Here is a 26,877-nt window from a genome sequence, read left to right on the forward strand (position 1 = left end):
TTCATTCCGAAATATAATACACAAGCTGAAGACTGCAATATGTAGGGAAGTTGATGTTTATTTATTCCACTTGATCAGCAACTCGTCTTCCTCCTTTTAGGGTTGATGTACCCATCAGTGTATACCTGAAATCAAAGTGACGTATTTTGATTAATAAAAGTCATGCTAGTAACTTTGGAACGTTTGTATTGTACAAACTTATTGACACAGGTTTTAGATTGACCTCGAGGTAAATCTTGTGTTAGAGATTTTCTGTAAAGCTTTAAGGTCATATCATAATTGTGAGTATAATTTTCATCAAATAATTATTGAAAACATACTTATTTATGTTCATTACATGGCGAGGTGTTAAATGAATGTGATGATACTGTAACAGTACATCCAACAATTCATGCAGCCTTCCTTTCCTCAAATGAGATGGTAAACTGTGTCCTGTGTTGCATGTTCAAAGAAATAGTCTAGTAGCCACTGAGTATGATCTTTCTGATTCTTTGGTTCATTTCTCCTAACTTCCATATAGTTTTTACTACAAAATTTCATTTTATGAATAGTAGATATTTCAAAATTAGATATAGATAGAGACCGAGATGTTAAAGTTAAGACAATGAAAAGGAGTTGGACATGTACCTTGAAAGTTTAAATGTGCAATATTTGGGACATATTGTTCTCCAGAGTGCAGTTGAGTGATGGCTTGTCAACCTGATGCCTTAAAATTAAGATGAAATTTAATTGATTTTAAATAAATGATTTTGACACTGCAATGAGAACTAGCTGTTCTAGTGACTGGTCTAAAACAGGAAGGATTAAAACACATTGTATTTTAATATAATTCATTAATACTCCTTATAACAATTTTTCATTAAAGATGTTTACATGTAAATAGATCGCCGAATGACATCAGATTTCATTAAAACTAAAATTTTGTTTTACCATCAGAATCTAAATATTCTACTTCATCATTTGGATAGGGTTCTATCTCAACGGTTTCTTCATCAATCTCGATATCTGAGTATGGCTCCATTTCATCTGTTTATACAATACACATTGTATCACATCCATTTCAACATATTTTACATGATTCTACTACATCTGGTCTAATATTGTAACACTATAAGCCAGATTATCTGCTATAAAATAAATCTACAACAACTCACACTGTACCCCACTGTAGATTAAATGATAAAAAGTTGGCTTTTTAAAAAATATGTGTATAACATGAGTGAGAATTTTTTTATAATAAAAAAGTATAACAAATGATACAAGAACAATGTATAACTCGGGATTTTCCTTACCCATTAAGACATCCAATAGTCTCTGGCCGAAAACTCCGTCTTATAGGGCTGTACCAATAACTGCAGCTCCTTAACTTTGCATATATTTTTTAAATGTTAATCGTCAGTAACAATTAAAATCGTATAATATGCACCCTTTTCATTGCGCATAATAACGTTACATAACGGTTAACCCATCAGCGTGTCTTTCGCGGAATTTTATATCACTTTAAAATAAAATGACGTAATATACGGTATGCACGTTACGGTGTTCGCGACAGTTATTTTGGAGAAAAGAATCAAGAAAGATGTGGGTTATTCAGAAAGAGGAAAACAATTTCTATGCCATCAGAAATAATGTCCGAATGAGATTATGAATCCCCCCCCCCCTCCATTACAACGAGTGGATATCCCCAACAAGGACGAATTACGGACGAAGCACATCAACTGTGATCTCTAGAAAGCAATTATTGTAAGTACTAATTAAAATAAACATCTCTTTATAAATCAAACCTATATAAATTAAATTTAAAAGTATTTCCATAACGATGTTTTCGTGATTACGTCCCATATCTACATCAAGATACAATAATCATTTAATAACTTTTAAAGTGATGACTTATAAACGATGCTGATTGGTTGAAAAATTCGTTTGATTTCTCTGTCAAAATTTCGTTCGGAGTTCATTTGCACTAAGCACGCGGGACAACTTTTCTCTGGAATGCGTCTTCCCCGTTCTAATTTTAGCGCTATTTATAGAACGGGATTTTCCACACAAGCATATATATAACGAAATGCATTTGTTTGATTTTTGTTTTTCATTGCTATCAAAAATTATCACAACTAAAGATATGAATAAAATACAAATTTATTTAAAGAAACAACATACATAGGCGATGACGTGGCAGAATAGTCAATATTTGATGACGTAGACCACTTACTGGTAGAAGTAGACAGATTACACGAGTTCCCGGTATGAATCGTCTGCTTTACGAGATCGATAACATGACAGCAAGTGGCGACTTCTGATCTGTTAAATATCAATGAAATTGAACTGCGTTATATGGGGCTCAGTCAACGAGTGCGTTTTGAACGTTTTCCTCGATATTGAAATGGAGCCGAATTGCATTCCACCGTTCCAACGACACAACCAGTGTTCAACGTCTCCTCAAACATGATGCAGCATAAATCCAGTCACCGCTTGTTATCTTCCTGTATATTTAATTCAGCTTTTAACCATTGCACCTTTAATTTTAATTTAAATCTTCCTGACCTGAACGCACAGCCATGCCGTTTTGTTTTTGTTTTCATTCTTGCCTATATGTATTCCTACGCGCCATTTCAGAAACGTTAATTCAAGCTTTTTGATGGGAGAAACTATTTGTTTTTCTATCTTAAAACATAATTAAATGATAAGAAATAAAACTTATAATTCTTTGTTTGATGCATGTATCAAACGAAACATTGGACGGAAAACTTTTTCATCAATGCGCTACGCGCATTGATGAAGTTTTCCGTCCAATGTTTCGTTTGATACATGTATCAAACAAAGAATTATAAGTTTCATTTCTTAAAACCAAGTTATACCCAAGTGCCGGGCCGGATTTCTTCGTTGAATGAAAACAAGTATTTTTTAATCATTACTTCAATTTTAATGACAATATATATGTAGGATTCGGATATACTGAAAATAGTGTTAGCGTACATGTAGGATAAATGTACATGAATAAATCAGTTCGGTTACTCACCAATATTTTTACCGAATGCTATGCTTGTTCGAAATGGGGTTTTCCAAAGTACAAGCGTGTTCAAAAAATGCATTACGATTAACGGTGTACGGTATTTAAATGATACTCTTTTTAATGCAAAAATAATTTTAGAATTATGAACAAGCAAGTCATTTACAACAATGTAGATTAAGTTTAAAATTCAGATGAATACTTCTCTATCTCTCTCGCTCTCTCGCTCTCTCTTTAATGCAAAAATATTTTTAGAATTATGAACAAGCAATTAAGTCATTTAAAATAATGTAGATTAAGTTAAAAATTCAGATGAATACCCGTCTCTCTCTCTCTCTCTCTCTCTCTCTCTCTCTCTCTCTCTCTCTCTCTCTCAATTAATGATTCTAACTTTTTTGTGTTCTTTATGACAGATGACATTCCAGGGCGGCCGGAAGCAATTTGCATCCAGAACAAACTTTGACTGGAGTTACAATGACCTCTGCAGGGAATTGAAAGACATTACAGATGTCTATGATTTTGTGGAGGCAATCAATATATAGCTATAGGTACTGTATACATACAAATGTACATGTAAAGCTTTCATAATTACATTCATATTGTATTTGCACCTTGAATAAAATATATCGGTGAGACCGTATACTACTAAAAACCACCATTTTGCATGATAGTATCAAAATAATTACTAATTGCCTATCATGTTAATTAATTCATTATATCACATACAGGACATAACTGTATAGATATATAAATACAAGCTATTATATACAGGATATATCTGGCGGATACAGGATTTCTGAAAAAAGGAGGGTTTTTTATATGTGAAAGTCAACTCTCTCTCTCTCTCTCTCTCTCTCTCTCTCTCTCTCTCTCTCTCTCTCTCTATATATATATATATATATATATATATTTTTAAAAAAAATATGTAAGAAAACACAGAAATCCTCCGTAAAGCTTTAGTGCTTTCATTACATCTTCAGAAGCTTTACAAAAATGTATACATAGCAGTATCATAGTAACAGTGATTATGACGTCAAAGTAAGCGGAACGTTAAATGTCTATATTGTGACGTCATGGATAATGTACAACAATGATCTGGAAAAAGTACGGGAAAATCATAGGCAATTATAAAAGACTATTAAGTTTTGGCTTTAGAATACCAATAAAATGTTTTTCTTTTTCCCGTCTCTGAATAGCACTGGCACATCTGAGTTTATAAAATGGGAAAATGTTAAATCGTTTTTTACCACACGTTTCCAAGTGTGCACTTAACTGGATTTGTCTGTATTCAGGTGTACTGATGTGTTGCTTATGTACACGTACACGGGCACGGAGAGTGTTGCCAGTTTCACCAATGTAATATTCCTTGCATCCAGGACATGTGATGACGTATATGACATCCATTGTATCGCATGACATGTTACATGTAGCATTAACTTTAAATTCTCGTCCGTTAAAATTATAACTGGTCCCTTCTGTAATGTAGTCATATGTACCGCATCGAGGGTCCGTACACTTTGACACTGTATAAGTACGGTCATCTAATTGGGAGGAACAAAGTATTCTCTTAAGATTTTTGGGCTGGCATTTACTGCTAATAAAACGACAGTCCTTGTATATGCCTTTTGTTTGTTCATCTTCCCTAAGTAGCTTGTTTAATTCATCAACAATTGAATTGATGTTTTGATTTCTAGGATTATAAGTGTGTACAAATGGTATTATTTCTCCGTCATTAGCACATCGTGTGTTAGAAAGTAGCTGTATCCTATCGCACTCCTTAGCCTTCATTATTCCATCGTCTACAAGTTGTTCTGGGTATTTTTGGCTTAATAAATACAATTTTAATTCCTCCAAGCGGATATCCCTCGTATCGATATTGCTGACAATGGTACAAATCCTTCTTGCGAGATTATATGGTATAGCTGTTTTAGTATGGTGGGGATGGCACGATCCGAAATGCAGGTATTGGTGGGTATCTGTGGGCTTATAATAAATATCCGTATTTAAGCTGGTATTTTCTTTTAATATAAGAACGTCAAGAAATGGCATTTGCGTATCATCTGTTTCCATCGTGTATTTGATATCCGAGTTCATTTGGTTTAGTAGATCGTAAAACTCCGATAACTTATCGACATCATCATTCCACAAGATAAAACAATCATCTAAATATCTCTTCCATTTAGACTGTATATTATTTGCAAATTCTGCCCCCCACAACGTACATAGTTGATCATGTAACTTATGTTCTAGATAACCTAGGGTTAATGTTGCATAGGTAGGTGCGACTTTTGTCCCCATTGCAGTTCCCTTAGTTTGGAGGTAATGATGGTCGGAAAAAGCAAACGAGTTGTTGTCTAGAACTAATTTTAGTGCTTCTAAAATAAAATCCTGTTGGAATCTGTCATTAAGTACATCGGGATATTTTTCCATCCAGAATTTTACCGCTTCCAATCCTAATTCTGTAGGAATATTAGTATATAAACTAATAACATCCAGAGTGACAAGTTTAGTGTTGGAGGTGACCTGAGTAGGTAAATGATTTATAAAATCCAGATCGTCTCTTAGAAAGCTGGGTACTTGTTGGGAATATGATTTTAAAAGTATATCCAACAAATGACTCAGTCTCTGCGTTGAACAGTTTGGTCCTCCTACTATGGGTCTGAAGGATAAGTCAGCTGGATCCAGACAAGTAATACATACACTATTTTGATTTGCTATGGCATCCTTAATAATTTTAGACTTGTGAACTTTAAGTAAACCATAGAATTGACTCTCTCGGAATTCAAAGTTTGTCAGGTACTCCTGTTCTTTATCAGTTAAACCTTCCGATAGTGGTCCATATACTAGATTTTTAATTTTTGTAATGATTTTCTTCTCATGACAATTGTGTAGTCTATCATAAAAATTGTTGTCTTGTAACATTTGTAAAATTTTATTTTTGTAGAAATCCTTATTCATTAAGACAACTCCACCTCCTTTATTGGCCTCTTTGATAATGATAGTTGGGTCATCACGGAAGTTTTTAAGAGCATTTTCCTCTTTCGTAGAGAGATTAGATTTAATATTCCTGGGTTTGTTTGGAAAATGAATATTTTCTAATGTGTCGCAAACGGCATCCAAAGTTCTATTTCTTCCTCGTTTTGGATTAAACTTTGATTTATTTCTTACAAGGTTTGTTGGCTCTGTCTCTGTAGACTCGGATTCAGATGCACTGGTCTCACTTTCATGAAAATATTCATATAGTCTGAGACGCCGAGTATAGGCTTTAACATCTGTTTTAAGCTCTTGATTATTGACATGAGGTGTAGGGGTGTATTTTAGACCCTTAGACAGTAGTTTTATTTCGGAATCCGTTAGTTGTCTATCAGAAAGATTAAATACTTTTGGTTCTGTCTTAATTATATTCCTGTGTGTATCCCTTCAATTGCTGTTGTTGATAACCGTGGTATTTGGTTCTTGTATCTCTGGCCTTGGCTCATTTTGCCTCCTCCTAAAAAATAGTTGCGTACCCCTCTTCCGATATACGTGGTTCTTTCGTTTCTGTAAAAGTTTGGTGGACGTCTATTTCTACTATATCCTCGGTTATTTTCATTTTGTCCGCTATTGTCCTGATCCCGCCTGTTTATAGCTTTGTGATGCTTAGGAATCTGTCGATATTGCGGAATAGCACTACGAGAGATTTGATTTTTGGATTTAGAATTCTCGTATTGATTTTTATTTGTATTTTTTCGTTTTCCCGAAAATGAATTTATTCCTTTAGAAAATGATGGCCCAGGTGTATTTTCCATAGGGAGATCCACTGAAACTGTAGGAATATTTGTAGATTTTTTTCTTACGGCGGACGCGTAACTTTTCCTAGAAGTTTGTCTATCATGCAATTGATGTAGTCTTGGTTTATTTGGTTTAATAACATCCTTACCATAATTCTTTTCATAATCCAAAAGCCGTTTGCGACACATTAGAAAATATTCATTTTCCAAACAAACCCGGGAATATTAAATATATTCTCTCTACGGAAGAGGAAAATGCTCTTAAAAACCTCCGTGATGCCCCAACTATCATTATCAAAGAGGCCAATAAAGGAGGTGGAGTTGTCTTAATGAATAAGAATTTCTACAAAAATAAAATTTTACAAATGTTACAAGACAACAATTTTTATGATAGACTACACAATTGTCATGAGAAGAAAACCATTACAAAAATTAAAAATCTAGTATATGGACCACTATCGGAAGGTTTAACTGATAAAGAACAGGACTATCTGACAAACTTTGAATTCCGAGAGAGTCAATTCTATGGTTTACCTAAAGTTCACAAGTCTAAAATTATTAAGGATGCCATAGCAAATCAAAATAGTGTATGTATTACTTGTCTGGATCCAGCTGACTTATCCTTCAGACCCATAGTAGGAGGACCAAACTGTTCAACGCAGAGACTGAGTCATTTGTTGGATATACTTTTAAAATCATATTCCCAACAAGTACCCAGCTTTGTAAGAGACGATCTGGATTTTATAAATCATTTACCTACTCAGGTCACCTCCAACACTAAACTTGTCACTCTGGATGTTATTAGTTTATATACTAATATTCCTACAGAATTAGGATTGGAAGCGGTAAAATTCTGGATGGAAAAATATCCCAATGTACTTAATGACAGATTCCAACAGGATTTTATTTTAGAAGCACTAAAATTAGTTCTAGACAACAACTCGTTTGCTTTTTCCGACCATCATTACCTCCAAACTAAGGGAACTGCAATGGGGACAAAAGTCGCACCTACCTATGCAACATTAACCCTAGGTTATCTAGAACATAAGTTACATGATCAACTATGTACGTTGTGGGGGGCAGAATTTGCAAATAATATACAGTCTAAATGGAAGAGATATTTAGATGATTGTTTTATCTTGTGGGATGATGATGTCGATAAGTTATCGGAGTTTTACGATCTACTAAACCAAATGAACTCGGATATCAAATACACGATGGAAACAGATGATACGCAAATGCCATTTCTTGACGTTTTTATATTAAAAGAAAATACCAGCTTAAATACGGATATTTATTATAAGCCCACAGATACCCACCAATACCTGCATTTCGGATCGTGCCATCCCCACCATACTAAAACAGCTATACCATATAATCTCGCAAGAAGGATTTGTACCATTGTCAGCAATATCGATACGAGGGATATCCGCTTGGAGGAATTAAAATTGTATTTATTAAGCCAAAAATACCCAGAACAACTTGTAGACGATGGAATAATGAAGGCTAAGGAGTGCGATAGGATACAGCCACTTTCTAACACACGATGTGCTAATGACAGAGAAATAATACCATTTATACATACTTATAATCCGAGAAATCAAAACATCAATTCAATTGTTTATGAATTAAACAAGCTACTTAGGGAAGATGAACAAACAAATGGCATATACAAGGACTGTCGTTTTATTAGCAGTAAACGCCAGCCCAAAAATCTTAAGAGAATACTTTGTTCCTCCCAATTAGATGACCGTACTTATACAGTGTCAAAGTGTACGGACCCTCGATGCGGTACATATGACTACATTACAGAAGGGACCAGTTATAATTTTAACGGACGAGAATTTAAAGTTAATGCTAACATGTCATGCGATACAATGGATGTCATATACGTCATCACATGTCCTGGATGCAAGGAATATTACATAGGTGAAACTGGCAACACTCTCCGTGCCCGTGTACGTGTACATAAGCAACACATCAGTACACCTGAATACAGACAAATCGAGTTAAGTGCACACTTGGAAACGTGTGGTAAAAAACGATTTAACATTTTCCCATTTTATAAACTCAGATGTGCCAGTGCTATTCAGAGACGGGAAAAAGAAAAACATTTTATTGGTATTCTAAAGCCAAAACTTAATAGTCTTTTATAATTGCCTATGATTTTCCCGTACTTTTTCCAGATCATTGTTGTACATTATCCATGACGTCACAATATAGACATTTAACGTTCCGCTTACTTTGACGTCATAATCACTGTTACTATGATACTGCTATGTATACATTTTTGTAAAGCTTCTGAAGATGTAATGAAAGCGCTAAAGCTTTACGGAGGATTTCTGTGTTTTCTTTTCATATTTTTTAAATATTAGTATCCGATTACTGAGACTCTATTTCAATTTTGGATATATATATATTCTATCTCTCTCTCTCTCTCTCTTTCTCTCTCTCTCTCTCTCTCTCTCTCTCTCTCTCTCTCTATATATATATATATATATATATATATATATATAATTAATCTCTACTGTGTTTATGAACGTATAATGCCTCATGTATAATTTCTCCCTCACTATACAATGAATAGGTACTGTGCATATAAGATATATACATTTTGTGATTCACAGAAAAAGTAAATATCAATACCTTTTCAGAGCTCACCTGAGCTGAGAGCACAAGTGGGCTATTCTGATCAACTTTTATTTGTTTATGTCCGCCTGTCCATCTTTCCACAATTTTAACATTTGTATTTCCTCCTCCGGAAGTTCTGAGAACCACGGGGCCAATTTTAATCAAACTTGGGACAAATCATCCATGGGTAAAAGGAATTACGTTTGCTCAAATGAAGGACCATGCCCACTTTATAGAGGAGACATTCACGAAAATGCAAAAATAATTTAATATAACCTGACCTAATCAATAACTTCTGAACTATTCAAGGAAAAGCTTTTATATTTTGTGTATAGATTTTCACGGCAAGACGTAATTATTTATTAATTTGTGTTAAACTTTGGATCCTTAAGACAGTACAATGTATATGATCAACACCTTTGAAAAAAATATTGGGTTTTTTTCTGGACATATTTATATTTGGTGGGGTTGTGGGGTGGGGCACCTGATTAGTAATGTAAAGAGTCCTGGGATGGATTCCCAATTCACCCTGAAAATTTCTGCTTTGCTTAATTACATATTGGTATGCTAAGTTCTAGATATTGCTAGGCAATTGATCGACATCACTATTTTACAGGAGAAGCCCTACAAGCAGGACTGAAGAAGGACTGTAATGTTGTTGGAGTTGATGGCAGAAATGACGTGATCAGGTCCTGCAACAGACTTCTCTATTAGATTAAATAAAATATTGAGTTCCAACTGAACAGAAGTAATTGAAATATGTACCAGTCTTGTTTGTATTCTTTTTCATGAGCCAATAAAGTTACGTCATCTCATTGATGATAAAACAAGGAAATTTATGAATTGGTAAAGTAAATTGAATGCATTGACTCTAGACAAAAGGCCATACAAGGCTTGAATTGACTGTACATAGAAAGACTTTCAAAGACTGCATGCATTGAATCTGAAAAAAAGTCGTCTCATGCCTGCATTGGTGTAATTCAAGCCCTGCATTGGCACTACAAACTTTGCTTCAATTGACTCCAGGAAACGGTCATCTACAGCCTGCATCATCTCTATATACATAAAAAGATTAGTCAAGACATGCAATGGCTCTGTATAATTACATATGGTTCCTGAGATAGCCACCTCGCATTCCTCAGTACATATCTGGATCATACAGTGTTCTGAGTTATTTCTAAAATAGTAGTCCAATGCCTGCATTGGCTCTTGACAGAGTGGTCCAATGCCTGCATTGACTCTTGAGGGAGTGGTCCAATGCCTACTTTGGCTCTTGACAGAGTGGTCCAATACCTGCATTGGCTCTTGACAGAGTGGTCCAATGCTTGCATTGGCTCTAGACAGAGTGGTACAATGCCTGCATTGACCCTTGACAGAGTGGTTCAATGCCTGCATTGACTATTGAGAAAGTGATCCAATGCCTGCATTGGCTCTTGACAGAGTGGCCCAATGCCAGCATTGACTCTTGAAAGAAGGATTCAATGCATGTACTGCCTCTTAAAAAAGTGGCCCAATGCCTGCATTGGCTCTTGAGTGAGTGATCCAATCCCTGCATTGGCTCTTGACAGAGCGGCCCAATGCCTGCATTGACTCTTGAGTGAGTGATCCAATGCCTGCATTGGCTATTGACAGAGTGGCCCAATGCCTGTATTGACTCTTGAGAGAGTGGTCCGATGCCTGCATTGGCTCTTGGGAGAGTGGTCCAATGCCTTCATTGGCTCTTGAGAGAGTGGCCCGATGCCTGAATTGGCTCTTGGGAGAGTTGTCCAATGCCTGCATTGGCTCTTGAGAGAGTGGCCCGATGCCTGCATTGGCTCTTGAGAGTGGCCCAATGCCTGCATTGGCTCTTGACAGAGTGGCCCAATGCCTGCATTGGCTCTTGAGTGGCTTAATTCTTGCATTTACCTTTGAGAGTTGGCATTGGCTCTCTCGAGATTTGACCAATGCTAGAGTCACACAATGATGGTATTTGCTCTACGGATAGTCATGGAATTCCTGCATTGGCTTTAAAATGAAAATATGTTTGTACATTGCAATCATTTGCGAGAAATACTCATGCAAAGTTTCGTTTCGTAATATTGGTTGTTGCATTGTAAACTAATTCAATTTCCTCATGTTTATTCATATTATGTGTTAATAATGATCGGATCCAAATACGTAATGGCATAGATACCCATTTCAGGCGCATTTATAATTCCCTTAAAAACAAATTGCAAAATGGAGAAAAGTTGCAACAAGTATAATCGATAGTATGTTGATGTTTCCATACCACCTTTCGCTGGTCCTTTTTGTGAATGGATATTTTAAACCATATCCTTTAAATCTCGTTACCAATGTGATTATCAACAACTTTTCAAATAAATTAACTCATATTCATTGATTTTGATATCAAAGCCACCATTTCTTTTCAAATCGCACTAAAGATTGATTTTATATTAGAAAAAAATAGTTTGGACAAAAACATTTTAGGCCAGAGTCCGTTAAATACAGAATTTCATATCCAATCATAGACAATTACCCTATAAATACAGAATCTAATTATAAACGATTACCATGTTTATGCAGAATCACATATCTATTTATAGACAATTATCCGGTATATACATAATCTCGCATCTATTTATAGGCAATGCTTCCAAATTAAATTATGAGAGAATGTATATTACATAATATAGGCATAAACATGTAGAGGTTAAATATATAGAAACACAAATATGTCAGTTCTTGCATTTCATTGATCTTAACCTTTGGGCCTTATCATCATCATTTTCCCTTTAAGAGCTTTACCAGTTTTCCAAACTCTCCATTCAATGAGTCCTTCAACAGCCATAGCGAACCCGGTGTACCTTCCATTCAGGTTTGAGAGATAACACACTCCGTACCACCAGGCTGCTTGATACCCTTCTGCACAGTTACCGTGGTCAAACAAGTCGTTATCGTGGTCGTGTGTAGAGAATTTCATTCCATTATGATAAGCCAAACCGTCACCTGGTACAGGACAAGGAAACATTCTGAATGAAATTCAATAACAACTACCAAACCTTAGATGTCACCGTTGTATCGTTCAACACCGCGGGTTTGGTAATCATCAATTTCAATATAAATCGTGTTTGACAACTACCGCTGTTTACAGTGTATTACATGTATAACATTATAATTATAAATTCTGCAAACCCCAACCCTACCCAACCCTACCCCCATTTCCCTTTACTGGTGTACATAACATCTTAGGGGGCGATTGTCTTTTATACATGAAAATGTTTAGTTTATTTTCTAATTGTTTCCTAAGTTCTAGTCATTACACCTTTCATACTCAGATTTTATTTCGCAATGGAAAAAATAAAGAGAGAAAAGAAAGTTACTCCCAATCCAATACACTGGGTGCCACCTAGGGCCCTAAAAGCTCTGGGGTGAAATGATGCAAACTCCTACATTCTGAACATTTCCTGGCACTTTTGTTTTGAATTTCAAATTGTCTACTTCTTAAACAAAACTTTTATGTTACATATACTGTTTAAGAATTCTTAAGTAATGGTAGTACATGACGAAAATATCACAAATATATATCAGTGGTCTTATTTATCGTAGAATTAAATGAGGTACTGATGTTGATAAATTTGAATGATGCAAGTATCCAACTTTCATATCATTTTGACTCAAAGCTCGTTAAAATCGAATAACTTTTAAATTTTTTGGTTCGCAGAAAGGGGCATTCCCCTGGACACCCTCCTTCTGGATCCGACCTTGAATATATAGGATAAGGGCGGAAGTGGGTATCCAAAGTGAATTTTTCTGTGCTTTATATTAAATATATCTTCACTTAAGGCAGTTATGTTCATTTAAGAGTTCATCGCTATTTCCGTGCTTTATATATAAAAATATTTCGAATGCAATGTGTATTATGTATGATCCTCTTAAATGTACGTTAAATAACTGTATCCCATTTCCATTCTTAATGACCGTGTAGCATGTGACAGCGTGGCGAGAATTTCATCGTCATCGAAAGCAAGTTTTTGACATGCCTAGATAGTCGAGCGGATGGTCGAGCGGTCTAGTGCGCTGGTTACATGCTGTTAGGAGATTTGGTTTTGCAGGTCGTGAGTTCAATCCCGGATAGGGGCGGAAGTGGGTATCCAAAGTGAATTTTTCTGTGCTTTATATATATATATATATATATATATATATACTAGATGAAACCCCGCGCAAATCATCACATTCAAGAAATATTGCATAGAGGAAGGACTTTTTAAATGCATGAATTGAATGAACGGTATCTTTAATTTAGATGAATTAAAGAAGAATTTTTTAATATTGTGTGGATTAGTTAAGTTATATTTATTGATATCATATACAGTAAATAAAACTTGATAATTCGAAGGTCACTTGGAGCTCCAAATTAAATGCCCCTTATGTAACATGCATGATCTCTCCGTACTGAAAATCAGATAACGATTTTACGAATGCAATTGTAATATGTCTTGCCGAATAATTAACCAAAGACAAAATGAGCGGTCGTTCATAATTTCAAAATTTGAAACTCAATATTGCGATTGTGTTCATAACGATAGTTTTTTATCCAGTGCGACAATTTATGGGCAAAATTATGAATACACGTGGTTTCTTTTCGTCAAACGCAATCATGGAAAACATAATGCACTATATGAATGACAAGCAGAAAAACTCCTACATGTGTATTGTAAACAATGGCCTGATTTCTTGGATATTCCTAGGTAGTGTATAACCTAATTTCGGTGAAATGTTTGAACTTTAAAGTTTTATGGCGCAAACTTCCCAGAACAGTCCCGTACCATTTGATATGTAATATATTCGATAGTTTTTTACTTATTGCTTATTTTCAAGATCTTTGTCATCACAAAACTGTTTGTACATATAAACAACTGTTAATGAATCATTACAAAAAGTCGTAACAGTGACTTTTACAATCACGGAAGAAATTAGGAACAGGGAAAATATCAAATGAATATCTTCTTCAAAGATGTATCGATGTGTCAGATCGTTAGTCTTTGGAGGGGGTGTCCTTTGTTGAATGAGATAGATTAATTGTTTATTTTTTAACGTCCCACTTGAAACTTTTTCACTCATATGGAGACGTCACTATTGCCTGCGAAATGCTGCAAAACTTAGGCCTATGTTCGGCGCTTACGGACTATGAGCAATGAGGGTCTTTATCGTGCCACACCTGCTGTGACACGGGGCCTAAGTTTTTTTGCGGGTTCGTCCAAAGTACAACCCCAGGTTGAATAAGATGTGTATAAGTACTATAATTATAAATCTTTATACAATGATGAATATGGGCCTAGTCAAAATTATTATAAGTATAACGAACATTGAACCCTCACAATTTTCTGCTGATCCTATTGTATAGCAATCGCAACTTCTCGGGTTGTTTTTCGGCTTGTCGAGAAGACCCGATAATGTGCAATTGAATGTATACCTAAGCGGATATGACGTTGCCTTATTCTGAGCGGTTCGTTATAGAAATTTCCATAAGGCTGATTCAAGACTAAATTCACAGATTAAAGAAACGAACAGGCATATTTTATTTAGTCAAGAAATACCTAAACTTATTTCTTCTGTAAAAAAACAAAAACAAACAAACAAACAAAAAACGTCCAACATCGACAAACAACAGATTTACTTCATATGATATTATCTCAATTTGTCATTTTTGAAAACTGGCTTTGATCCGACAAAGCGCATCCACCACTTTCCCCTCATTTTTGCTATTTCAGGGTAGTTGATCGAAAACGAAAGTAGATTTTTAATTAATTTCACGATATTTACTAATCATGTAGAATTATGAAACAATACTTTCACTGTTCATTAAACAATGAAACATTTTGATTTACCTCTGATCTGTAAAATTTATTCTATGTCGATTCAATGTAAAACAAATCTTGTCTCACTAGTGTGATAACGGTATTTCATTGACTTACCAGCTGTTCCGGAATAACCCCCCACCGAGAGTTTGTATCCGCTGATCTCATCACCGACCTCAAATCTAGAATACAGGGCATACGCTTTGTCCCCGTCAAATCTTTGGAGGTCAACCCGGAGTTCCTGGCGCGTCGTTTTCGTCAAATCATGGATTGCATCATTTCCTTTCAAAGAAAATGTACGTCAGTATAAGACTCATAGTGTAGACTTCTCCACAAGAACTGGGTCGATTTTGAAGAACGTATGCTTGGATGAAAAGGATTCAGTATTTTGTTCAAATAAAGGATGACAACTGCACTTCATATATCTGTTGTTCATAGTTGCATATCTATGTTTTCTTTGAATCAAAAGTAATATAACAAACAGTGATCAATCTCATAACTCCTGTAAATAACACAAAATCAAGGGTAGGGCAACACGGACCCCTGGATTCACCAAATATGAGGTCAGGTACCCAGGAGGAGTAAGTATGACCGGTCATAACATATGGGCCGTAAGTCATATAACAACTACAGTCACCCGCTACAGGAAAAGTATGCTAATTATGATAATTCAACACAGTAAGATAATGGGAGATTTACGACAATGTACTTCTATATCTCCCTTTGATTTCCAAAACTCAATTTCATACTAGGTTTTTGGAATAACGATCTAGTTCGTCAATAGAACCTAGCATTAGGTTAAATGCTGTCTGACGTGTTTCATACCGATTGTTAAACAGTTCTTGACGTGTTTCATATTGAGCAGTCTAACAATCGGTATGAAACCCGTCAGACAGAATTTGACCCATCGTCGGAAACTCACTGTCGGTCGCTCTATGTTTACCTAGGGTCACAAGGCCGATATTTTCGCATAACTCATTAAAATGCGAGATCTTAAGTGACATATCGAGGACCAATGGGAATCGCTGTAAATATTCCCGGTACTCAAAGTGACAACTGTAATGGCGGCGCCCATGACAGTGTGTGTGTTTTGTTGTGCCATTATCAAAGATTTATTGATGAAAACTCCAGATTTGGCACCCAAAATGGCTGATTAGTTTAACTAATACTGTACATGTGCCCCCCTCCCCCCTTTTCGGAAAATTATGGATCCGCTTCTGGTATGTTTATTATCATCACTACTTCATGGCACGTGACTAAAATCAGTCATGCATGATACAATTTAAAATTTAAATGCAAATTTGAATTAAGATATGGTCTTACAATCCCGTTCACATGTCATTTTGTAATTAGCGTAGGTGAGACATCAAGTGTGTTTACACGAGATTTTAGATCGAAAGTTACAATTACTGGCTCAAATTGTGCCGACAACACAATTGGAACAAATTACGGCAGTACTTAATACGCAATTAAGTTTAACATACCAATAGAAACCGATGAAATACCAAGTCTGTTAAAAAACACATTGCTCTCGTATGATGGAATTACGAACTCGTGCTGAACATGTAGACCTGTACATAGACTCATACGCAGTACGATAGTAAACGCTTGGTAACACAGGCTGTTTCCTCCCCTGTCTTTATAGACACAAATATATCCTCCGCTTCAATAATGCAGATAAAGCATTTCGCTGAAAGTTTAGTAACTTGTCCAACTTAAACGTAGTCAAAATTATGTTTTTCTATGCTACCGAGGGCTGGAAATAATGGGCGTTTTCATTGGTTGAATATCGCAATAAGGAATAGTAAAGCGATCAATCGCATATAGAAGCCGAGACACACCTTCCAGCGAAAATACTGGCCTTGTGACCCACGGTAGGTAAACGTAGAGCGACCAACCGTGGATTGCCGACGATGCATTTGATAACCAGTAATAGGTTGGATTAGTAAACTGGATCTTTATAACGACCACAGAATTTGCAAACTGCTGACTTTAAACGAGACTGTTGAAACTCCTGCACCATCAACTTGTTTGTCAGTAGTCTATTTCGATTTAAAAACTGACCATACGCAGAACAAGCTCTTGCGTATCAAATCAGTTGAGATATATAAGCACCATAAACAGATAATAATGGAATATTGCTACATAAGTATGGGAAGTCGACGGTGGAGAAACTGAAATCATCCCGTTTGTCATAAAGTTGAGTTGTTAGTTTTCCGTTAATATCTATTTTTAACAAGATATCTAAGTATGATTGATTGAGTGAATATTGTTGAACGTCCATCTCGAGAATATATCATTCATATGGAGACGTCACCACTGCCAATGAATGGCTGCAGAATTTAGGCCTATGCTCAGCGCTTATGGCCATGAAGCAGGGAAGGATCTTTATCGTGCCACACCTGCTGTGACACGGGACCTCGGTTTTTGCGGTCTCATCCGAAGGATCGCCCCATTTAGTCGCCTCTTACAAGCAAGGGGTACTGAGGGCCTATTCTAACTCGGAAGCAGAAGTGGACGACTCTGTGGTGTCTTTTATTTCGAGATGTTTGTATATATAATTCCCGTCCTTATGTATATATAATTTTTGTCCCTATGTATAATTAATATCTTCTGATATATATTTAATTTCCGTTCCTAACCCCAAATTCATATATTCTTTGGGATCTGCACTACTCTTCCACTAAGGAAATCCAAAGCATAGGCAGCTAGTTAGGATTCTGAATTTAGGTAAGGGGTTGATGTAATGTAAAGGTCTAGGTGAGGGGGTAATGTAATTTAAGAGTTTAGGTATGGGGGTAATGCAATGTAATGAGTGTCGATACTCAGGATTCAGCATTTAATCATATGAATCTAATAATCTACACGATGCAATTCACACCAAGTATATAGAAGCTCATGCAAAAACATTGCACATCTCTCCACTTGTAACTGGCTATTGTGTTTGATGTTTTAAAGGGGCATGAACACAATTCGAGTTGAAAATTTTCAAATTCCATTTTTCCATTTTAATGCTTAGAATGCTTAACTAAAGCATTTCAAATGGTCAGCAAAACTTTGAATGTGAATTGTCGAGATACCGAGCTCAATTCTTTGTTGTGTAAACAAGGCTGGCCCCTGTCACGTTTTTGTTTGCATAACTTAAATATACACTACACTAGTAACATTCGTTTAAAGCAGATTTTCTCCCCAATATACAAGTTAATTTTAACACAAGTAGAAAGTTTCTAGTGTTTGGTACATCTAATTTTGTTTTAAACATTTATTTTCTCTTAGGTAGATCGATCCTCGTGTGATTGATTAAAATAAAAAAATGAATTAAACTTTGCTCATGATAGAAATATATCTTTCAGAGGAATTTTATTCACTGGATAAAATAAAATCTCTGTTAAGCTATTGATAGTGAAAAAGTTTATATTTTCCGTACATAGTCAATTATTTATGTTATCAAGGGCAATAACTCCTTTGCTGGTAAAGTGTATTTCCTCTACTGCATGTCTATTACACAATGATTTCCCTAATATACACAATTAATACTTATCATTTCCATTAGTGGAACTCTTCAAATTAAAGGCGCGTAAAGTCGTGCTACCGGGACAACATACGTAAACATTACTTAGGCATACATAATATAAATTATGGTATCAGATACATAATATGTTGTACGGTGTGACCGTTGAGACGAGCGATGTCCATTAACATCTTCCAACCCGACTTTTATCCGCCTCTTCATTTAACGTGGGAAATATAACGTGGTGAGTGTAAACAGTTACAAATTGTGACGTCATATTAGCTGCAATGTTTTTTTCTTCTCTCAAACCAAGCAAAAACAAAACGTTTGAAGCTATGAGAAAGCTTTTCTGGAATTTAAAATCGTTGATTGTACTTTCTAAACAATCTAATTATTTTAATTACGGGATTGTCAATGAAGTATACCGCAGTGACGGCGACATTTTTCCGGAGGCATTATGGGTAGTCCCCATCATTTTTCAGCTGATGAAGAGCAAACCACGTGACTCAATTGCGCAATCATTGAAGCGAGCTCGTCGCGTTGCTTCGCGACGCGAGCTTCGCTCGCTATTATATATAACCGACTGCACACCACAACACTGATTAAAATTCTAACGTCAAATTTAGGAATTGATTATTCTTACAAGAAAGCAGACGAACTTATTAAACTATGTGAGGGAGTGCAGGTACTAAATCTGCCAAATCTGACCGATATAAAGCATCAATCGCAAGAAGAACTGTGAAGGGAAAAACCTATATTCACATCCAACACAAGAACTTTTCTTGTAATTAATGTGATTAATATGTTTTTAAAGCTATTCTGTCAGACTATGAAGACATTCTATTTTATCATACAATTAGGACAGGTTCATATGGCATGGACTTGGTAATCGTACACGAACACGCACCCCACCCCCCACCCCTCAATTTCCATATTTTAGAACAAGTTATATATATACCAAACTACATTTTTTAAGACGTTTATAACACTAATTAACACAACTAATGCGTTTCCAAACTGCATTGAAGCTATTTTGAAAATTACAAAATATTGATGGATTTAGGACAGAGAACATCATTGTTTGGAATTTTTAAAATAGGTGTGGTGGAGTTTAAAAACATGTAACATTTTTAATAAGATTGTGTTAGAATATTTGAAAAATGCAGTTTGACCAATGGTTATTTTGTTTAAAAATACTCCATGTATTTTAACTCTTAAAAAGGAGGGGGGGATTATATGTCCCAGTAATTTCGCACTTGCTCGCGAGACTTGTGCATTTTCTTATCAATGACGAACAAGAGTCATCAAAGAGCGATCACTCTAACGAGCTGGTAATGAGAAGTATTTTTTACATATTTATATATTAGCAATTTTCCTAAACTGTTGAAATCAAAATTGTGTCATTTTAACAAGTTTTTATCTTTTTTTTTTATTTTTACGAAAATGTGTGATTTTCTGATGTTGACCTATACTTCTGATTTTGTATGTCTGAAGGTAGCAACATTCATATTTTCTTTGGATATCAATTATAGGGCTCACGGCGGGTGTGACCGGTCGACTGGGGATGCTTTCTCTTCCTAGGTACCTGATCCTACCTCTGGTGTGTCCAGGGGTCCTTGTTTGCCCAACTCTTTATTTTGTATTGCTTATAGGAATTATGACATTGATCACTGTTCGTTATCTTCACCTTTCATTAAGCTAAATTGAGTGGAAATTAATACGTTTGTCCACTTTTAACCCTTGATATTGTTAAGTCACGTGAAGATGGAGCTACCTTAAGCAGCCGTGCCCAGGCCCTTTTAAAATAATTCTTTGTGAAGGTGGACACGCATTCCACAGCATTACTTGTAGGTGCCTAATTTTGCTCAATGGTACAATTGCGGATGTTTGGGTTTGTACAGAGGTAGTGGTACCTAAGACAGCTCTTACAAACAGTAAAGAGACCAGTAATCTTACCAATCCAATATTCCTTAGACGGATCGCCGAATCCTTGTTTATAATCTCTCCATGGCTGGAAAAAATCGGTTGACCCATCTTTCCTCCGTTGGATAACCTTCAAGAAAATGTATGCTTGGTCATTTCTAATATTGCCTTTTATCATGAAGATAATCAATTGTTTCTAATGTAAGGTGTTGCTAGAACGCAGAATGGAAAATACTGTAATTGATAGTGGTATGAGGAGATCAGCATTTTGTAGAATTAAAAGACTTATTATGAACAAAGGAAGCAGAAACTACAGAGAAAACGGATAGTCATCCTTGGAATCCACCGTTTTATATGCTTCATATTAATGCATATGTATTTTAAAACCATTATAGCTTAATGTGAACAATATTAAGCAAGCGTCTGTATATACCACCTCTTCTGTTCGTCGTTTTCTGACAACAACCCCCCCCCCTCCCCCAATTATAACAGTATTGTGTTTCATAAATATCAATAAAATGAATATACTGAAAAAGAATTGGATTATGATTTTTATCCCCTATCAAATATCATTACTTTATTCTCACTGCCAGCTTTAGAAAAGATATTCATGAACCTATCCAATAAATAGAACGTTTTAACGTACCTCTCCCGAAAACAACATTGAAAAAGATAAAATAAATAAATAAATATTGTCCTCCAAACACAGGGTTTTCCCCCTCAATCGAACTTGCTTATAATCGAACGAGACATTTTTAGACTAGTTAAACTTTTAATTTGATTTGAGCCCCACACCTGGATTAGTATACATTGATGTATCATATCAAATTACAAAGCGAACGAGTATGCTGTGTATAAAAGTTTTGCCTCACTTGAGATCAATTTGTGTAAAGTGAAAGTTCGAAATCTTGTAAAACGCTTTGTAAACTCTTATACAAACGTTTAACTATAGCTTAATCAATTCATGGTGCAGAATCCTAAGATAAGATTTTTTTTTACAGTTTCTTATCAAATTATAAAATTTTTGATTTGGATATTTTCCTGATTTCCGGGGTTTTTGTGTGTTATCTTAGTTCGATTAATCCTTAAAATTCGTTCCGTTTTTCGTTCCACGTTACACTAACACACTCTACTGTATGGTGGTTTTGATCTTTATAAAGTATTTGAAATCTACGAAAAGATGCTGATGAAATCATTGGTAACTACAGTGCAAATATATGGGGGGAAATTATCTCTTGCTCTAGCTATCCATGATATATGATTTTGAATTTTAATGTGATTCAACACTGACAAAACTTTAAAACAAATGATTATGATATTGGAATAAAAAATAATGAATTGTGTGAACAAACATTGTACGTAATAATGAGAGCTTTTAAATCATGTATATTGTAGGAAAACCATTGTACCTCACTAGCTGTGGTACAAATAGTTTGTTTTGATGACCGCTAAAGATGCACAAAACAATCTTACGATTAAGATCAAAATTTTAAAAGAGTCATTTTTTTTTTTTTTTTTTTTTTTTTTTTACAATTTTTCATTCATATATTTCTAAATGAGCAAAACGTAAAGATATACATAGGTGAAAACTAGCATTCTTACCCAAGATATGGTTGTACTCAAATGAGTGAAGGACAAAGGCAATTTTTATCATAGTCGTAAGAGTTTTTGTGAAAATGGTCATTGAGCGCTATAAAGATGCAGACGAAAAGGCCTACTGACTTGAGTAGCATTTGTTTGACGTCCCTTTGAAATTTTTTTTACTCATATTGATAAGTCACTAGATGTAAGTGAAGTACCTATGCTTAATACCGAGGGCCGTAGCAGCTAGGATTCGTTTAATGTACGAACGCCTGTTGTGACAGGGGACCTTCGTTTTCAAGGTAATATTAGAAAGACCCGTGATTCTCACATCTAAAGGCCTATAGCTTGACGAATGAGCAATCAATACCTATGATTATTTTTACGATGAAAGGTGTAGACAACGAACAGTAACTCCAACAAGGAAAGCCAAATAGAGAGTTAGAAAAACACGCACCCCGGACACACCAGAGGCGGGACTAGATGCTTAGGAGGAGCAAGCGTCCCCTATAGATATGTTACGAGCAAGACTCGACTTTACAACCTCCTGGTCAGGAAGCGTCCGATCTACCACTGAGTTACTGCAACCGACACCTGTGTATTACTTAAAACTATCACTCGCCAAAAGTGCAGAGAAGACCGTGAAATTTTTTTCCTGTTCTACATATCTAATTCTAATATTCAGCAGCAATATGAAAAAAAGATGTATTCTTTTAAAAACCACAATTTTCCTCGGAAAAAAATCCATACTGATCAAAGACTAAAACGTTATGAAAAGGTGAAGATAATTCATTATTCAATCTCATAACTCCTATAAGGAATACAAAATAGAGAGTTGGGCAATCTTGATAAGGTAAACGGAGTAATCCGTAGTCAGAATCAGTGTACTAAGAACGGCATAAAAATCGGTATGAAACACTTCAGACAGCATTTCACCGAATGACAGGTTGCATTGGCAAACTAGATCATTAAAACGACCATAGAATTTGTGAGATGCTGATATCAAACAAGATTGTTGAACCCCTGTAATATCAACTTTTTTGTCAGTAGCTTACCTCGATTTAAAAACTGATCCTACACAGAACAAACTCTTAAGTATCGAATCAGCTGAGATGTATAAACACCATATGTAGGCGATAATGTAATAAATGCTATATTCATATCAAAGGTATACTTGATCCACTCTTGGGGTACGGAAATCACAAGTTTGGTTTCTGCTTTTCCTAAATATGTTTTTAATATAATACATGTATCAGCAAAACTGGAGAGGTATTTTGAATGATAAAGACAATAATCATTAGGATAATTTGACCCTGTTCTGTTACTTGTGGTAAATAGTTATCTTCTTCTAAATATCCATTCAGGTTCAATACTAATTAAGTATCAATAGCATTAAAAAGATATTATCTAAATATCTTAACCTCTACCTCGGAGATCATGAAATTTACAATTTGGTAGAGGCCTCCCGGTTCTACATGACTATGTATTTAGTTTTTTCTTACAGATATGCGGTTGAAGAGAAGATCATTCTTGAAAATTGACCATTTTTGACAGTTTTTGACCAGCCCTTGAGGTACATGTAAGGGAGTCCAGGAATCCTGAGATATATAATATACCGTATAGCGGTTTTATTCCGCTGGTCTCAAATTTGGGGATTTGCTGGTTCAAAGGTATGCTAATAGTTTTAGCGGAATCAATTTTGGAGGACAGGGAACAGTTGTCTCTTTTTCACGTACTGAAGTCGCAATAGCGTGCATGTTTGGCGCGTGAAATTTTGCCACAGTGTAGCATCCTTGCAGCGGTAAAGCGATCGCTTCGCAATTGGGAGGTCCTGAGGATAAGTCCCGCTCTACCTTTTACTAGCTCCCATGCCTTTGAGAGGCTTTGCGTTTAATTAAAAAACTAACTCAAGTCGGAATATTTCAAATTTTAATTTAGAAATGAGTTTTGTATGAAAAAATCCAGGTCCGCAGCAATGAGTCCAGGTTGGTCGAGTAAAAAAAAACACGAAATTGTTGGTAATGTACTAGATGCAAGGTGAAGATAACGAACAGTGATCAATCTCATAACTCCCACAAGCAATACAAAATAGATAGTTGGGCAAACACGGACCCCGGACACACCAGGTGTGGGATCAGGTGCCTAAGAGGAGTAATGCCGAGTATAAGATTACTTGATCAGGTGATGTTTTACAAAATATATAGTGTATAATCGCTGGATCAGATAATGACTAGACAATGGTGAGTACATATGATTGCTTAATCAGATGATGTACTAGACAATATTAGATCTAAACTTGCTACATTTGAAGGGGAATGTTAAGTTTGACAAACGTTGCAAGATAATCGAAGGTTGTATCGCGGTACGAAAATTTCAAGAAAATGTGTGACACTGTAGACGAGAGTGAGGAATGCATGGTCATTAGATAAACGTGAACAATGTGTGAAATCTTGGGAAAATTCAAATCTAATCCAATAGTTAAGGAAAATAGACACGGAAATGACGGACCGGGCCGATCACGAGAGAAACCGAGTCTAGCCCCAGACGCACCAGATCTGATGCGTTTTATGAAAACAATCATTGAATGTTTCTTCTCCAACCGCTTGGCATTAGACGAGTAAATATCGCATTTTGGTTTTTATATTTGTCTTTATTGCTTTCGAATGATACCTGAAAACCCGATATTGCCACAATAAAGAGATAATATTCGTCAATTTCTTATAGGAATTTCACATAAAGCTCAGGACATAAGTTAGATATTCCCAAAGAGACGAAAAACAAATACAAATCTTTCTTTCTTGATAATAGTGTATAAACTCACCGTCCATCCTCCTCCATCGGTACTCATGTCGCAGTATACTGACTTAAGATGATAATTCACATATATTTGATATACCCCATCTTTCCTTTTGATGTCTGGTTCATATTTCAAAATCTCCATACAGTTTGGGTAAAATTTGATTGGAGCTGGAGGAAAGAAAATGAAATGTGGTACATTATGAACCCATGGCCGTATTACGCGAAAGAATATGCTGAAAGAGAAGCGAAAAATTAATTGTTTTTCTTTTTTCAACTGAGACCAAATATGGTATTACAATTTCTTTAAAGAGTTTTGTTATATTATTGTATGCCCCCCCCCCCCCCTCCTCCCGGTTGAATTCCGTTAGGAGATGAGTGGAGTTTTCAGTCATAAATGGTGCACAATTCATAATTTCTATCTATAATTATGAGAAAAACAATTGTAAATTAGTGTAATCAATTGCAAGATTTGCAGTGATTGAAAGTTAATTTGTAATTGGACACTTTCTTCCATTACAAGTATTTAATGTAAACAATATTTTGTTTATTTTGTCTCGGTAACATAACACAAACAACATGGATACTGAATGAATACACGAGATAAGGGAACCAGCCAAGATACTTCACTGTATAAATCCTGATCTCTATAATAGTACATAAGCTATTTATCAAATGTTACTTATTTGATTGATTGATTGTATACTGTTTAACATCACTCTCAGGAATCTAACTCAAAATGAGACACCACCATTGCCGGTGAAGGGCTGCAACATTTAGGCCTATCTTCAGCGCACATGGCCACCGAGCAAGGAGGGATCTTTATCGTTCTACACCTGCTGTGTCACGGGACTTCGGTTTTTGCAGTCTCATCCGAAGGACCGCAGAATTTAGTCGCCTCTTACAACAAGCAAGGGGTACCGAGGACCTATTCTAACTTGGATCTCCATGGCCATATTGATATGAGATCTTATCTAAATGATAGAATATTGAGGTTGGGAGTCGGAAAGATATTATCATTGTGTAACAGGAAAGGAGAAAATGCAACGGACCAGACCGATTGTGTATTATTTACTAAATAAGTGGAATCGCCATGTTCATAGAACATGTCATCATGTCCTTGATTGTTATTAATCATTGATGATTATTGGTTTAATAAGCATATATACTATAGTAGGATTACCCAACCACGACTCGTGGACATAGGGGGTTTAGCACGCGAATTTGTATACGTAAAAATATTTTGTTCAAGGTGTGAAACATGTACTGATAGTCACGTAGTATCTACTTATAGGTCCTCAGTACCCCCCACCCCCGGAGATCCGGGTTAGTATACATTATACGTGACGTTTCCCAAATTGAGGAATAAAGTGACTATCACCATGCAAATCTAACTAATATTTGTGTCACAGCTGTTCTTTATAAGTGTGTTGCAGCGAGTTCTATTTTTAAATACTATTGGTGCGCATAGCCAATCGATTACGAGTGTGTAAGATAGTATGAATGAATGATTGTCAGTTTGTTTAGTCACTTGGTGTTTGTCGACCTTTCAGCTAAATGGCAATCGAGTAATTAATATTCATACTAACCTCACTCAAACAAAAGAATAATTTCCCGCCGCGTTCATTTACCCCATGTGATATTACTGAAGTGTCACTCCAGAGACGTTGAAAACTATAAATGTCATTTTATATTGTATTTTGTTTTGTATAGCATTATTTGCACTGAGTTGACCTTGAGTTTTCCAGACTCTCATGTTTATTTTCTTTGCATTAAAATTTACACCTGTTACCTAGGTTGTTCTAAAATCTCATG

At 35.6% G+C, this 26,877-nt stretch overlaps 1 protein-coding gene and 1 long non-coding RNA gene across 2 annotated transcripts in view; one reads left to right on the forward strand and one right to left on the reverse strand.

Moving 5' to 3' along the window:
• Positions 1-2,854: 2,854 nt before the first annotated feature.
• On the forward strand, positions 2,855-10,246 carry LOC130049052 (uncharacterized). Its single transcript, XR_008797573.1, has 3 exons — positions 2,855-2,897; positions 3,424-3,558; positions 10,028-10,246. It is a non-coding gene; the product is annotated as an uncharacterized LOC130049052 (long non-coding RNA).
• A 1,266-nt stretch (positions 10,247-11,512) lies between these two features.
• LOC125662135 (uncharacterized) overlaps positions 11,513-26,877 on the reverse strand; it is a 39,312-nt gene continuing 23,947 nt past the window's right edge. The window contains exons 9-12 of the mRNA XM_056147603.1: positions 25,088-25,233; positions 20,719-20,815; positions 15,369-15,533; positions 11,513-12,399 (exon numbers count right to left, since the gene is read on the reverse strand). Of these exons, the coding sequence (XP_056003578.1) occupies positions 12,152-12,399; positions 15,369-15,533; positions 20,719-20,815; positions 25,088-25,233 (656 nt within the window). The 3' untranslated portion in view covers positions 11,513-12,151. The remainder of the gene's footprint in view (positions 12,400-15,368; positions 15,534-20,718; positions 20,816-25,087; positions 25,234-26,877) is intronic.

This window comes from Ostrea edulis, chromosome 8 (assembly GCF_947568905.1).
Source record: "Ostrea edulis chromosome 8, xbOstEdul1.1, whole genome shotgun sequence".
Taxonomy (NCBI): Eukaryota; Metazoa; Mollusca; class Bivalvia; order Ostreida; family Ostreidae; genus Ostrea; species Ostrea edulis.